General features: G+C 35.5%; 3 protein-coding genes and 1 non-coding gene across 5 annotated transcripts; 1 reads left to right on the top strand and 3 right to left on the bottom strand.

Annotated features, from left to right (window-relative positions):
* The first annotated feature begins 893 nt into the window (after positions 1–893).
* On the top strand, positions 894–5959 carry LOC111480754 (transcription factor TGA1-like). 2 transcript variants are annotated; one of them, XM_023125918.1, is made up of 9 exons: positions 894–982; positions 1624–1751; positions 2084–2158; positions 2715–2774; positions 2850–2927; positions 3009–3072; positions 4268–4539; positions 4851–5078; positions 5562–5959. In XM_023125918.1, the coding sequence occupies exons 2-9, from the start codon at positions 1629–1631 to the stop codon at positions 5712–5714; spliced, it is 1053 nt and encodes a 350-aa protein (XP_022981686.1). In that variant the 5' UTR covers positions 894–982; positions 1624–1628; the 3' UTR covers positions 5715–5959. The 2 variants fall into 2 exon arrangements, with proteins under 2 accessions (XP_022981686.1, XP_022981690.1); XM_023125922.1 differs by lacking the exon at positions 2084–2158 and having other exon boundaries at positions 905–982.
* Positions 5960–6330: 371 nt separating this feature from the next.
* On the bottom strand, positions 6331–9698 carry LOC111479964 (alanine--glyoxylate aminotransferase 2 homolog 1, mitochondrial-like). The gene is made up of 9 exons (XM_023124899.1): positions 9363–9698; positions 8963–9193; positions 7961–8131; positions 7728–7871; positions 7467–7646; positions 7156–7381; positions 6891–7004; positions 6713–6799; positions 6331–6551 (listed from the first exon to the last, which is right to left on the bottom strand). The coding sequence occupies exons 1-9, from the start codon at positions 9609–9611 to the stop codon at positions 6508–6510; spliced, it is 1446 nt and encodes a 481-aa protein (XP_022980667.1). The 5' UTR covers positions 9612–9698; the 3' UTR covers positions 6331–6507.
* A 609-nt stretch (positions 9699–10307) lies between these two features.
* Positions 10308–10379, bottom strand: TRNAW-CCA. Its single transcript has one exon. It is a non-coding gene; the product is annotated as a tRNA-Trp (tRNA).
* A 544-nt stretch (positions 10380–10923) lies between these two features.
* LOC111479323 (somatic embryogenesis receptor kinase 2-like) lies at positions 10924–14081 on the bottom strand. Its single transcript, XM_023123904.1, has 11 exons — positions 13810–14081; positions 13599–13731; positions 13441–13512; positions 13212–13355; positions 12996–13067; positions 12820–12891; positions 12629–12741; positions 12397–12528; positions 11978–12319; positions 11464–11858; positions 10924–11390 (listed from the first exon to the last, which is right to left on the bottom strand). The coding sequence occupies exons 1-11, from the start codon at positions 13895–13897 to the stop codon at positions 11076–11078; spliced, it is 1878 nt and encodes a 625-aa protein (XP_022979672.1). The 5' UTR covers positions 13898–14081; the 3' UTR covers positions 10924–11075.
* Positions 14082–15184: the final 1103 nt, after the last annotated feature.

Here is a 15184-nt window from a genome sequence, read left to right as displayed (position 1 = left end):
CTTTTATTAAATAAATCTTACCTTTCAGTTTCTTTACATTATATACATATCATTCTTCTATCACGACTAACTATTCATTTTCCTTTTTTTTTTTTTCTTCTACTTTTTTTAATATGTCATTATTTTTGCGTGTGAAAAATTGTTTAAGTTGTTCTAGATAACAAGTAAACATAAAAGCACCAAGGACATACTTTTAAAAAACTATGACCGGAATCAATATCCAATAGGATTGGTAAAGTTCATTCTAATGGGAAAGAGTTATTATTTTGAGAAGGGCTTCCAAATAAATAAGCAAATAAAATAAAATAAAAGGTTATATTGTTGTTATTATTACTATTATGTATAGGGATTATGATATTACAATAATTTAGGTGGCAAACAGAATGGCACGCATGAAGGTGGGAGATGCTATTACGGCAATTGGTTGGTTGGTTGGATGGGTGGCCCCAATCTCCACATTCTTGGACACCTTTAGAGAACTCATATATATCTTTATCTTTGTCTTATCTTCCTTAACCTTAATTATACCCTTTATAACTAAGATTAATTAATGTTATTTAATTCATTATTTATTCAAGTGTTAACATTTTATTTATATTAGAAATAAAAATTTAATTCAAAAAATTTATAATTTGAATAACTAATTTTGATTGTAACCCATGAACAGTATGACATGACATGGGTAAGAGTAAAACTAATAATTTGGGAGTAGAGCCCTCTGCTTCAAACACCCACACCCATGAAAATCCAATCAGATTCAACTTTGACCCATTTCAATATATATACATACACACACATGTATATATATATCCTTTTTAGAGAGAGAATGAAGAAAGAGATAGCAATTGATCCAAAGAAGAAGAAGCAGCAGCAGCAGATGAGAGATTTTGTTTCTGTTGAACGCTCATAATTTTGTACTTCCAACTCCAAACATCTCGACATCCTCCTCGTCCTCGTCCTCGTCCTCGCTCTATTCTTCCAGGTTTGTTCTTCGAACTTTCTCCAAGCGAACATCCCATTCTTTACCCCTCGAATACTTCGTCAGGATTACGTTGTTTCTCTGTTCAATTTTGATCCAAATAAGATTAGTTTCCACTTCAATCCGTGAATTTATGAATTTGTGATGAAGATTAATTAGTAACGTCTTATCTAACTATGTTTAAAGATTTTCTAAATTAGGGAAATTAGGGAAAATATTGCCTTTTTCTTTCATCTAACTGTTTGCCCACTTGTCAAGAATATGTGCGGTTCTTTTTTTTAATATTAATTAAATTAATGGGCATTATTTCTTATCTTCTTTATATAATATATATATATAAAGAAAAACTATATGAAAAAAATATTCTCAACGTGATAATATATATATATTTCTTTCAAGAATTTAAACTCTTTTACTTCACAGTTAAAATTGTAATTTTTTTTTTTTTTTTACTTTTTAAGAAAAGTATTACTTTTAGATGGTGACGGTCTGAAATCATCTGACCAAAAAAAAAATTGAGAATAACTCTTTTATTTTTAATAAATATTCTAATGATTATGAAAATTTAGTTAATGAAATGTATTATGATTGGCTAAAAGTATTCGATATAATGAACTCATGATCCACTAAATATTATGGTACAGATAGAATGGGATTGTACGAACCTGTCAACAAGCTTGAAATGTGGGGGAACACTTTTAGAAGCAATGCCAATTTAAATGTACCATCATCAACTTTCATTATGGAAGCTGATACCAAACTCGAGAATCAGGTAACTCTTTGCATTTTTTTTTTCTCATTTGAAGGAATATTTGAATTTCTATAAAAAAAAAATATATATGCTTTAACAAGGAAAGTTGATTCTTTTATGTTAAAAACCAACCTATCATATTTTTTTATGGGTTATATTCTTTAGAAAGAAAAAAAAAACATTAATACATTGAAAGCTTTGAAAATATTTTTAGTTATATGTGATAAACATTTTTTTTAAATAAAAATTGTTTTTTTCTCCCAATTTCTTGGAAGAAAATTAAATTTTTGTATCTAACTTTCTCAAAATTGTTTGGATTAAATTTATAATTTAACATTTCAAATATTTTTTAGTCCGATGATGCTTCACTTGGCTCGTTGGGAGATCCTCACATTTATGATCAAGAAGATACTAAACGTATTGATAAGGTATGACGGAAAAATTTGATTGTAGACAATTTATCTTTAAGATAAATTTAACTTTTAAGAGAGAATAGTTAAATCAACCATCTTTTTAGTCAACTCGAGCATAATTCAAATAATTAAGATAATAGCACCATCTTTTTCAAGTCGAAAAAGTTTTTTTTAGAGTATGTTGAAAATTCAAAGTCAAGTATTCTACATTTTAAAAATAAATAAATAAAATACATTAATCTGAGAAAAGATCAGATCTTTTGAGAAAGAACATCTACATCTCTTTCGGTTGAGAATATATGTATACTCAAATTATCTAATTAGTAGAATAAGTTCAAGTTTAATAGTTAAAATATTGTTACTATAAAATTATATTATATTGTTTTTATTAGCTTATTTTAATAATAATAAATATTTGGAGTATGGAAATATTTATTATGTTCCTTTAAAATCAAGTTTTTTACAATGTTTTCAAAACTTGTAGCTCAAAAAAAAAAACTTTGATTTTGTTCTTCATGAAAGTGAGAAGCATACAAGAACCATGAATATGATAGTTGAAACTCGATTGCAGATTCAAAGACGGCTCGCCCAAAATCGGGAAGCTGCCCGCAAAAGTCGCATACGAAAGAAGGTATGAATTGAAATTCTACATTCAATTGAAATCACAAAACAGTGTAATGGGTTTCTGAAGCAAATCCCTTCGCAGGCCTATATTAAGCAACTGGAAACGAGCCGTTTGAGACTTATTCGATTAGAGCAAGAGCTTGAAAAAGCAAGGCAACAAGTAAGTACGAACGATAATTGCTCCTAATTGATTTTATTTACCCCTTGATTTAACTTTTCATGGAACTCTATCTATCTTCAGGATCTGTTTGCTGGATCTCGATTTGATCATTATCAGATGGGCTTATCTGGAACCACAAATTCAGGTTTGTTTTTTGGTTTCCCAATCGTTCTTCGATTTTGCCCTTTTCTTTGATTCTCCAATGTCTTGTCAATATTGCATAGATCCTTCATTGATTATTTTTTGGTGGTGTGATAACTGAGATTTGGAAGCTACAGGATGTGAGATTTATTTGAGAGCGTAAGATTAGGGGAAGTGATAAGTGGCCAAAGTTTTTGCAGGTCAAGTGTTTGTCGTAATGTCTGATGAATATAAAGTCCACAATCTGAATCCAGCATGTGGGTCATCGTAAACTGTAAAGGTTGGGATGTGTCTGAGCTTTTTCTTCTGGGTCCTAGACGTAAAAGAGTAGTCAAGTACTTGATGTGTGGTGAAGCCAGTTTCTCCCATTGGAGGTGGTTGCATGTTTCATTGCTGCTTTAGGAAAAGTTTTCTTATCCTTGCCTTTTAGTTTTCATATCTTTATATCAAAATTGACTGGTCTCCCAGCAACTTTTGATTATTTTCCTTGAGGATCACCTGCTTTCTAGGGCTTGGTGTTAAGACTTTGGAATTTTTGGTGCCTACAACGCCTGATATTCTAGTGATGTAGTGATGTTGGATGCCTCAGTTTTAAGAGATTGAAACTTTTGGAGATGTCCTTCGAAGTACTAAGTGAAGCCTCCAAATTGGAAATTTAATGACTTGGTATTTTTGTCGTCTCCCAAAGCTAGCTTTTGGTAGTTGAAACTTCCTTCTAAATTAGTTGTGAGATCCCACATCGTTTGGAGAGAGGAACGAAGCATTCCTTATCAGGGTGTGGATACCTCTTCCTATTAGACACGTTTTAAAACTTGAGATTAACGGCAATACGTAACAGGCTAAAGTGGACAATATCGACTAGCGGTGGAATTGTGATGTTTACATTAGTGGAAGTTGAGCCATAGCTTTAACACCACGAGTGAGTTCCCGACACTCAAGTTTTCAGACAACAGGAGAAAAACAAAAATGCTTGTGAAGTTGTAAGGAAGAGAACAGTTAAGAATTTGTCTATTCTGTAGACAATACTTTTGTCTACTTCCATCCTTTGACAAATTTGTTTCTTGTGCTATTTATAAGCCTCATTGAGTATTTATGAGCCATTTACCTTTTTTTCCCCTTCGAACCTTCTTTTTACTTGCAATCTACCTCAATCTTTAGTATGCATATCTTTTGAATAATCCTAACTATTTGTTTTGTAGTCATCTCTGCATTTGAATCAGAGTACGAGCAATGGGTAGAAGAGCAGAACAAGCAGATTTGTGATCTAAGGAATGTTGTGCATGCTGATATCACTGATATTGAGCTTCGAATACTTGTAGAAAACGCAATGAGACACTACTTCAAATTTTTTCACATGAAAGCCAAAGCTGCAAAAACCGATGTTTTTTACATTATGTCAGGCATGTGGAAAACTTCAGCCGAAAGACTTTTCTTATGGATAGGAGGAATTCGCCCTTCAGAACTTCTCAAGGTATGTTCTCATTTAATGTAACTGGCAAATCATAGTAAAATGTTGACATCAAAGAAAACAAAGCCAATCTTCCAATTAGATTAGACTTTGGCTGTAGTTATGAATAACAAACATGGCTTAATATAAAGTGGTTTCTATGTGTATATTATTACAAAATACTAGACCACTACATGAGCCTTCAATATTTGAAATCATGAAATTCGAAATTCGAAAAGTCTTTTCAATATTCAAGAACGAGAACACGAGGTAGATATATAATGAACTCATAGCCCCTTCAGTTTAATGTTGATCACCAAGTGTGTGATCTGCAGGTCTTGATACCAAAACTGGAGACACTGACCGATCAACAAATTTCGGAAACTAGTAGCCTTGGGAAATCATGTCTACAAGCAGAAGATGCTTTAAGACAAGGTATGGAAAAACTACAACAAAACCTATTTGAGAGCATAGTGGCTAGTCAGCTCGATGAAGGAAGTTATCCCCTACAGATGACCGCTGCAATCGAAAGATTAGAAGCACTCATTAGCTTTGTGAATCAGGTAACATTTAATCTCAAGTTCATGAACCGTGTTATTTTAACACTCTCTTTGGTCATCTTAACCTTCCATGGCCCAAGTCCAAGCCCTGGTGATATCCACCTCTTAATGTCTCCTAAAGTTGGCCTTAGGGCAGCTTTGGCTTCCTAGAGATTAGTGATCATCTCGATTGTTCTAATAGAATCTGAATAGCTCAAACAATATTGAATGATGAAGATGAAGTCTTTAGTATTCGTACTCATGCCTTAAGCAGCTAAATAATTGCCTACCTTCATTCTTTCTCCATCCCCACTGACAACTCTTTAGCTAAATACATAATAATATTCCCACTTCTATCAGAACAGCATTCCTATCTCATTTAGAATCAAATTCAATTGACTTAGATTATAACTTGTACACTTATGATCTAGAGTTTTGTTCAGTCTTCTTCAGCATTTCATCAACATCGTCTACCTTTTTCTTCTCTCTTTTCCAATGTCCAAATAGGCTGACCATCTACGGCAGGAAACATTACAACAGATGTACAAAATTCTAACAACTCGGCAATCTGCTCAAGGTCTCCTTACTTTAGGGGAGTTTTTCCAACGACTCCGAGCGTTGAGCTCACTTTGGGCTAACCGTCCTTGTGGGCCTGTATAGTTCATCATCAAAAAAATTTAAGCTCAAAGTTACCACACCCATTTGAATATCAAGAATCTTGCTAGGGAAATTTTGTAAATATGATTAATTTTTTAACTATATAGTAATGCCATGTTGTCTTGAAAATAATCTATTTAGTGTCAATATAATCCATCTTCGTAGTTCTTCTGGTGTAAATGTATGTGCTTTGTGAAGGTACTAGTCCTTTATTTTCTATTAGTTGATTCAAATTAGAACTTCTGGGTTAAAAGTTTCTTTTTTGAATCCTTCATGCTATGGGAAAAATATCTACAGGTCGTGCTAAGATCTCTGATTTAGTTCAATTCATACAATAATTAGCAATTTCATTAGAATTTTTTAATTTCATATAATTAAGTATTAAAGTTAGGGTTTGGGCTCTCAAATTAGTCAATGGTGAGGATTCTTTACCTTTAGATGTTTAACAAACATTGATATCATCAAATAATTCTATTGATTTTCTTTTTGTCCCAGTCAAAATAATTGTATTTATTTTCTTAAAATCCCAAATTTATAAATTGTAGTCCAAGTTTATTCTTTCCGAACTAATCTAGTCATCGGTTAAAAATGTATATATTCACATCATCAATTTTGTACGTAAGCTGTTAAATTTAAGGCATTTGATGGACAATAGGCTAAAGCGAGAAACGTGTGCAGCTTCCAATTGTTTGTTCTTGGACGTTTCGAAGTCTTAATGAACAATACAAGTAGCAGCTACAACAAATATCTTATTTTGATACATACAACAACACTGCATCTGGCTTCTGTACCTCCTTTACAGTTTTAACATGGCATAGTCCAAAGCATCAACAAGAAAGTCTGCACATTTTGAAAGGAGTACGAGTGTAAGACATCTTTCCTTCAGAAACTTCATTTCTAGAATACACACTATCCCAAAATGAATACACACTATCCCAAAATGTTGCTTCATTATTTGTAATCAGAAATTTACTATATGCTGTTAGAAGATATAACCATACCTGCATCATCTTTGGTGAAACACATGGGGGGCTTTATTCGAAAAACATTGCCATGCAGACCTCCTTTCCCGACGAGGATGCCCAGTTCTTCAATCAGGACGAAATGGGTCATTAGAACAACAGCCTAAGTTACTCTCAGTTGATCTTTACTTTCTTTGGAAAATAGAGAAGAGTGTACCTCTTAGTTTCTCGAACAATACTGCAGTTTCGGTCTTTGCTGGGGTTTTGTCCTTCCGGTCGGTAACGAGCTCTACACCTACCATTAATCCCCTTCCCCGTACATCTCCTATGACTGGAAAATATACATTAATTAATCAGATGAGATGATGATTTCCTCTCCAAGAGAAAAGAATGCAAGAAATGTCATCCCAAGAAGTATTAGATGGAAGTAGATTAGTTAGAAAGGTAAAGTTTTAAAAGAGATCAAGTCCAAGAGAACTTACTTTCATATTTTTCCTGGAGAGATCTCAATCGCTTCAGCAAGTGTGAACCGACATCGGCGCAATGTTCTTGACGCCTCTCTTTGTCAATAACTCTTAGAACTGCAAGTCCCCCAGCAGAGCAAACTGGGTTCCCTCCAAAAGTGTTGAACTGAATTTTTTGAGCCATTGTGCTCGCTATTTCAGGCGTTGTCACCACTGCGCCCAATGGTAAACCATTGCCAATACCCTGAAAGTTCATTACTTAGGACTTCTGGGGATGAGTTTCAAGATATGAACTGTTCCAACACGGATGGAAAAGGGGAAATAAATACCTTTGCCATGGTTACTATATCAGGAATCACACCCTGTGTTTCAAAGCCCCAATAATGGCTTCCTGTACGACCAAAGCCAGTTTGAACTTCATCCGCAATGCAAACACCACCAGCCTTGCGAACAATGTCATAAACATGTTTCAAGTATCCAGGTGCTAATTCAACAGCTCCTCCAACACCCTGAGATAACCAAAAACCGAATGAATCTTCAATTTCATGTAGAAGTGATTATCAAGATCAACAGATATCAGAAAAACAAACCTGAATTGTTTCGGCTATAAATCCAGCAACTCTTCCTGAAGTACCATAATCTATATGATCTTGAATATCTTTGACATAGCTAGAAGCATCTGACCCGAAGACTCCTCGATATGGATCGGGATTTACAACGTGATGAATTTCTCCCTGCAAGGTGCCACAAGTAGCAGAATATAATTGAGTAGACAGGCAAATCGTAGGAATTATAACACTGGAGATTAAACTCTGGGAGAAACCTGAGGTATTGGGTACTTCCATGTGTTCAAAGCTGTCAGACCAATTGTGTTGGAACTTCCTCCATGGTATGCATTTCTCAATGCAATCATACCAAGATTACCACTGTATAGACGGGCCATAAGCATGGCTAATTCATTTGCTTCTGTCCCAGAGTTCACAAAATATACAACCTGCAAAATGAAGTCAGCAGAAGTTTGAAGCAATGCAAAAGTAGGATGTTCTTTGATAAGGAGAATCAAGAGGTGATAATAATAATTCAATCACCAAAGTTGAGAAAGATGAAAATGTGAGATCCCCACGTTGATTGGAAAAGGGAACGAGTGCCAGCAAGAATGCTGGACTCCGAAGGGGAGGTGGATTGTGAGATCCCACATCGGTTGGAGAGGATAACGAAACATTCTTTATAAGGGTGTGGAAACCTCACTTAGTAGACACGTTTTAAAACCTTGAGGGTGAAAGAAAAAGCTCAAAGAGGACAATATCTGTTAGTGGTGGGCTTGAGTTATTACAAATGATAGAGAGCCGGACACCGGGCGGTGTGTCAGCGAGGACGCTAGGCCCTATGAGATCTCACATTGATTGGAGAGAGGAATGAGTGCCAGCGAGAATGTTGGGCCTCGAAGGTGGGTGGATTGTGAGATCTCATATCGATTGGAGAGGGGGATTGGAGAGGGGAACGAGGGACAGTTTGGGGAGGAGAACGAAATATTCTTTATAAGAGTGTGGAAACCTCACCTAGCAAGAGCGTTTTAATAAAACCTTGAAGGGAAGCCCAAAAGGAAAAGTCCAAAGAAGACAATATCGACTGACGGTGAGTTTGGAGTATTACATAAAAGATCCTCCAATTCTAGGAATTCAACGTCTTATTCCCACAAGTAAAAAAATACGCATCACCGTCTCTAAATGAAGGTCCTAACATTTACAAGATGCTGAGCTTCATAATCAATCATCCATTGCTAAAATAAATTAATACGATTTAATAGTTCAGAAAGAAAAAAGACCTTCAAGTTTCCAGGCATTTTTGCTGCCAATGCTTCGGCAAAATCCGCGATTGCATGGTGTAGGTATATAGTTGTAGCATGCTGTAGAAGTTTGTTCTGCTCATTCACTGCGGCTAAAACATCGGGGTGGCAATGCCCACAAGACACAGTAACTATTCCAGCAAAAGCATCAAGGTAACGCCTTCCATTTTCATCGAACAAATATTGCATTTTTCCTTCTACAATATTGAGCTGTTGAAGTAAGAAGGTAAGACTAACAGAAGAATCAGTGTCAGAAGAATATCGAGGGCATCCACACAGCAAGAAATTTCACACGAAAATTTAGGAGGGCAAAATTATTGAGAAAGCGGCGAAAATCAATTATCAAGTAACAAGAAGTCGAAATCATCAGAGACATTACCGGCTTCTGGTAGTAGTGGAAAAGCGAAGGGCCAAGAAACTTCTTCCGCTTCTGGAAAATTTCATCGGTGAGAGGTCCGTTGTAAGGCTTCGGCTCGTAATCAAACGGCGGAAGCAGAGGTTTGAGGTCGGCAGCCGCCGTAGCAGAGGAAGCAGAACGAACCGAAGAGGAAAAACGATAACGGCCATTGAACGCCTTCGAGTTGGCCTCTCGTAGAGCGTTCTTGAAGATTTGGCTCTGAAACGCCATGGGCGATCCCTCTGAGCTCCGAAATGAAGAGAGATTTCGGCGTTTCTGCCGGAAATGGCGGCTCTGTGTGAGGCTTGTGTGTAAATTTTAAAAGCATGTTGATGAGTAGATGCTTCATCACGCTGATGTGGACAGTCTAATCCGGATTAAGTATGGTTCAAACTACTGAACAAGATAATGGAAAAGAAAGATTAAGTATTGGCAGCGGCCATCACCTAAATAAGTTCCCACATGGGTTTAATAAATTTATTAAATTTGAATTTTTTTTATTTTTATTTTGTGCCCAATGTTCTTTGCGTTCAACTCTCTCTCATCTCTAGGCCCTCTCCTTTCCAACATCTCAAAGATATTTCATTATTCTTTAGTTTTTTTTTAGTATTAATTTAAAATTCAAAGATTCCTCTTCAATAATTCAATCCTACTTCCACCATTACCAATTTTAAATAATTCAACTTAGTTGCGTGGAAGTTCAAATTTTGCGTATTAATTTTTTTTAAATTTGAGAAATGTTATTTGCAAAATAAAAACATACATAATTTACAGAAACAAATATAAGAAAAAAATTATTCATAAGCTAAAAGGTATAGATGAAAACTGGAAATAAGGAAAAATAGAATAAAATTTGAAAAAGTAGTGAAAGGAAAATCGGAAATCTTTCTTTAAAAAATGAGTTTAATAAAAAGAACGAAAAAAAAGTGAACCCGACGTGAATCGAACACGCAACCTTCTGATCTGGAGTCAGACGCGCTACCATTGCGCCACGGATCCGTTTGCTGATGAAAATGCTATTTTTATAAATATTTATATATTTTATCTACTATCTTAATTAATTAAATTATGCTTAAATTACCAATTTGATTCTGACATTTAGTCTCTCCTTTATTTGCTTTCTTATACATTTAGCTTTTAGAATGTTTTATTAAGAAACTTTTATTTCTATTTTCTAATTTTTCCTCTTATATTTAAAAGACAATGGAGGTGGTCTTTCTAATTCTTACTTTACAAATTTTATTTATATATTTTTAAATTAAATTCTAACGCCAAGATTAAAAAAATAATTATTTTATCATTCTTCACTACTTGTAAAATGTATAATAAAAATCTAAAAATGTATCACAAATTATTCAATGATATCGTCACAATGAGGCCACCTCTTTAAAATTATCGAGTATAGATCTTACAATTTGCATGCCTGTAATAACATAATGCAAAAGTGAGATAGCTTCCACAATTTCTCCTTATACATTCAATGGTGCAAAACTGTTCCTCAAATAATTTTTCTAAACGGTAAAACAACACCTATAAGAAACTATAATCAAAGAGAATTAGATAAAACAGTTCATAAAATTCAGCTATGTGTAGACATATTTTTCTATAAGTAGGTTCATATACACAGGTTTTGTGAAGCAAAAAAGTGAGCACTCTAAATCAAAGAAGAAATAAGAAATGATGAAACCTTTTAAGTTACCTAGGACCTGATAATTCGAAAGCACGAACATTTTCGGCTGAATCGACCATCCATTCAGAAGTTTGAGAAGATGCCAATTCGGTTTCGTGGTAGACTACCTCGACTCGCTGCCATTCCTCCCATCGCTCCGTTAAGCCATCACCTTCAAGCATTCTGACCACCTCACACATTTTTGGTCGTTCCATGGGTGAGCTCTGTGTGCAGAGAAGTGCTACTTGGATGATTTGCTCAACTTCTATTTCATCATAATTGTCCCTCAGATCAGGATCAACCAACATCTTCAACTTTTTCTCTTTCAGAAGGCCTTTTACCTGAAAACATCCACAGTTTTTGTAATCAAAATAAGAGAGGTTAGTCAAGGCTATTGAGAGCGCGAGTCAGTACCCAATCAAGCAGCATAACATCTTCATCGTTCGCAAGTCGAGCAAGATCGAACGCCCTCTGCCCAGTTATGAGCTCCAACAGCATAATGCCATAACCAAAAACATCAGTCTTTTCAGATGACTTCCCAGTTGAGAGATACTCCGGAGCTATATGTCCAATAGTACCTCTTACTGCTGTTGTAACATGGGTGTCCTTGTAGTCCATTAGTTTTGCAAGACCAAAATCACCGACGACAGCCTCGAACTCCTCATCCAGTAAAATGTTCGCAGCTTTCACATCACGATGGATGATTTTTGGATCACATCCATCGTGTAAGTAAGAAAGACCCCTTGCAGAGCCTAATGCAACTTTCTTTCGAGTTGGCCAGTCAAGAGGAGCTTCGGATTGTGGACGTTCTATGAAACATATGCAAGCTACATTGTGAGTTCATAACAAAGGTGCCTTTTCCAAGTAACAAAGAGATTGCTCGAGCTTGACACTGTTAACATTTACAAGGAAAAACAAGGAACCGAACCTCTTAAGCATGATGCAACACTTCCGTTAGCCATATAAGGATAAACAAGGAGGCGTTCGGTTGTTGTTGTACAAAATCCATGTAGTCGCAAGAGATTTCGATGCACAGCCATGCTAATCATCTCTACTTCTGTTTGGAACTGCAACTCTCCACCCGGAGTACGCTCTTCTTTAAGCCGTTTTACTGCTACTAACGAGCCATCAGCCAGGCGACCCCTGTACACTTTACCGAATCCACCTCGACCAAGAATATTTTTGTTGCTGAAGTTATCTGTGGCAACTTGCAAGTCTCTCAGAGAAAATCTTTTCAGCTGCCCCAAGTTGAGCTCTGAATCTTCTTCCGCTGCATAAGCAAACGCCTCGGTTACTCGCAAGTTAAAAAAGGTAAGAGTTGATGAATATGTTGCAACAGAAACAAACCAGGAACATCAAAAAATATCTCTCGTGATCTCCGCCGATGCCAATAGACGAATATGATAGCTGGAGTTGCAAAAAGTAAAGCAGCACCAGCGGCCACTCCTCCAACAATTGCTCCATTGGGATTGTTTACCTCTAAAGAATAATCACTCATGTTTTAAGATTTCTCAAATATATGCTGAATGCTACTATGGAGAAGTTGTCTATTTCTATAATCTTTCTAAGCATATAATACCATAGGAAGAAAATGTCGACTGTGGAACAAATGGTGGCGGAGGAGAAAAAGGAGGATCCCCGGGGCAGGGCTTCCCGGTTACCAGACCGCATAGATCCAAGTTAGTTGCAAAACTACCAACATAACAGTAGCAGATCAGCTAATATGGATGAGGAAAAAAGTTTTGTGTGATTTATTTATCAGCAAAGTACCTAATGGGAGTAAAGAGTGAAAATGAGCCATTATTTGGAACCCTTCCAGATAAAAGGTTGTTCGATAGATCCCTGCGAGCGATGTTTAAACTACGTTATAACCGACTTCTATAATCTTCTTCACTAATAATGAATTTGAAGTTGAAGGCAATGAGATATAGAATGTAGAGACTTACAAGACTTGCAGGGTGGAAATATTAGTCAAGGACATCGGTATCGATCCCGATAGTTTGTTGTCATTTAGCCGACTATCCTTACAAAGATACACCAAGAGAAAGCATCCATAAGTGACATAAAAGGGAAGCACGAAGTGAATTTCATGAACACACATTGAGGAAAACCACAAAAGATGTGAACTAATTGTTCATACAGTAAAGGATGAATGTTCATACAGGAAACGCAATTGTGTGAGCTTGCCAAACGTGTCGGGAATCGGACCAGTTAACGCGTTCAAGTATAGGTCTAGGCTCACCAAGTTTTCCAGATTCCCAAGATCAATTGGAATGTCTCCACTTATGTTGTTGCCATAAAGCTCCCTACAGTCCATAACATAGAACCCGTCTGGAATGAACAATAAGTATCAAAATGGTTAAGAAAAGAGCAGAACAGCAGATGGCTTACAAGTATTGAAGGCTTTTAAGTTGACCAAGCTGCGGAACTAATCTACCAGACAATCCAGCATTTCCAAGGTCACTGCAGAGAATGCGGAAATGGGTAAATTTTGTATAACATCGTCGACTAAGTTTCAGGAAAAGGAAAAGGAAAAGGAAATTGTTTACACTCTTATGATGTTATTTTCATTGTTGCAAGTGACATGAAACCAAGTGCAGGGGTTCACAAGGGTGGGATCCCAACTCTGAAGAACATTGTTTGGATCTTCCAAATTGGATCGAAATACATGAAGTGCAGTAGCTGCTTACAATAGAAAGAACAACACACTGTCAAATTTAACCACAACAGACGAAGAAAAATTACAAAAATGGAGATCACCTTCTACAGTAGCAGAGACGTTCGCACAGAATTTGCCAACAAAGATGAACAAAAGCAAGACCAAAACCCAATTCAGCCGCTTCTTCATCTCCGCCGTGAGGCGATTTCACCCAACTTCAAAACTTGGAGCCGCCACACCCACATTACAGAAAAGCAGGAAATGTAGTAACCCTCATTAAGGGGGGGTTTTTTACATTTGGTTTGGTTTGATTTGTGTTGAATGAATGAAGGAAGGAAGTGCTTTTTGAGAATCAAAGTGAAAGGGAGAGTGAGTGAGGAGTGGAAAAGGAAATTGCTTTTGGTTTAGGGGTACAGGGACCCACCTGCCCAACCCAAGACACCACACCCATTAACAAAAGAAAAGAAAGAAAACACAAATTTTGTTTTTTAGTCAACGGTGAAGGAGGGGTCACTGGAGCCCACTTTGCCACCTCGGATTCTGTTTGTTTACATCTTATGCCCCACCACTATTTTGGCTTTGAATATATTTGTAGGTATAATGTTAATTTTTAATATTTAAATTTTGTCTAAAAATATATTTTAAAAATATTATGAGAAAAAAAGTTTAAAATAAAAGAAAAAGATAATCTAAATATAAATAGATAATTTTCGTGTATATATTAACCATAAAAATTTTGTAAAATGCTATTTTTAAAAGGTATAAGAATATTTTTAAAAAAAATTTAATTATCGAGAAAAAATATAAAAAATAGCAATAATTTTTTAAAAGAATGTAAGCATGCGCTACAAATATTTGAAAAAGCTTATTAATATTTTTATTTAAAAAAAAATAATAATGATGGTTTCCAATCATGGCGACCTGAAGTGGGACCCGCAATTTGTAGTGGTTTGGCTCCCCTTTGCTTCAAATCTTCACGCCTAACCTCTAATCACTCCTTTCATTATTAAATTCCTTTTGTTTATTATTATTATTATTATTATTTTATATTATATAATATATAAAAAGAAGAAGACAATGAGTGGAAAGCTAAGCTATACGTAGGATATCACCTTACTTACTATAGGACGGGTCCGACACATCTTTCTTGTCGTTCATTTTTTTTTTTCTTTTCTCTACCATGTTCTTCAATTCTATGCACTCCAAACACCGATCAAATTTATTCGTTTTAATTATCTTGGTGTCTTCATTTTGTCATTTGTTTATCATTTTAAATTTTTTAAATAACTCGAGCAAAGTCCAACTAGATAAAGAATTTATTTTTGCTATTATTTCTCTCAATTTCGTTGCAGAGCAGACACTCTTGCATTCCACCTCACCTCGTAATTGTGTTGGTCTTCTCACTAATTTAAGATTTTTTTTTTTTAGAAATTGACAAATAATTACTAGATTACTCAAGAATTTAGGACATACTAG

The sequence above is a fragment of the Cucurbita maxima genome, unplaced genomic scaffold (genome assembly GCF_002738345.1).
Source record: "Cucurbita maxima cultivar Rimu unplaced genomic scaffold, Cmax_1.0 Cma_Scf00001, whole genome shotgun sequence".
Taxonomy (NCBI): domain Eukaryota; kingdom Viridiplantae; phylum Streptophyta; class Magnoliopsida; order Cucurbitales; family Cucurbitaceae; genus Cucurbita; species Cucurbita maxima.
Note: the sequence above shows the minus strand (reverse complement) of the source record. Positions and strands in the feature narration are given on the sequence as shown.

Excerpts from the sequence above, each read along its gene's own strand:
- LOC111480754 (XM_023125918.1), top strand. The coding sequence starts at position 1,629 with ATGGGATTGTACGAACCTGTCAACAAGCTTGAAATGTGGGGGAACACT. Across the intron at positions 1,752-2,083 it reads ATACCAAACTCGAGAATCAG|TCCGATGATGCTTCACTTGG; the intron begins GTAACTCTTTGC and ends AATATTTTTTAG. Across the intron at positions 2,775-2,849 it reads AAAGTCGCATACGAAAGAAG|GCCTATATTAAGCAACTGGA; the intron begins GTATGAATTGAA and ends ATCCCTTCGCAG.
- LOC111479964 (XM_023124899.1), bottom strand. The coding sequence starts at position 9,611 with ATGGCGTTTCAGAGCCAAATCTTCAAGAACGCTCTACGAGAGGCCAAC. Across the intron at positions 9,194-9,362 it reads TCCACTACTACCAGAAGCCG|CTCAATATTGTAGAAGGAAA; the intron begins GTAATGTCTCTG and ends TTACTTCAACAG. Across the intron at positions 6,552-6,712 it reads TTTCACCAAAGATGATGCAG|ACTTTCTTGTTGATGCTTTG; the intron begins GTATGGTTATAT and ends CAAAATGTGCAG.
- LOC111479323 (XM_023123904.1), bottom strand. The coding sequence starts at position 13,897 with ATGAAGAAGCGGCTGAATTGGGTTTTGGTCTTGCTTTTGTTCATCTTT. Across the intron at positions 13,732-13,809 it reads CGTCTCTGCTACTGTAGAAG|CTACTGCACTTCATGTATTT; the intron begins GTGATCTCCATT and ends TATTGTAAGCAG. Across the intron at positions 11,391-11,463 it reads ATGTTATGCTGCTTGATTGG|GTAAAAGGCCTTCTGAAAGA; the intron begins GTACTGACTCGC and ends GGATGTTTTCAG.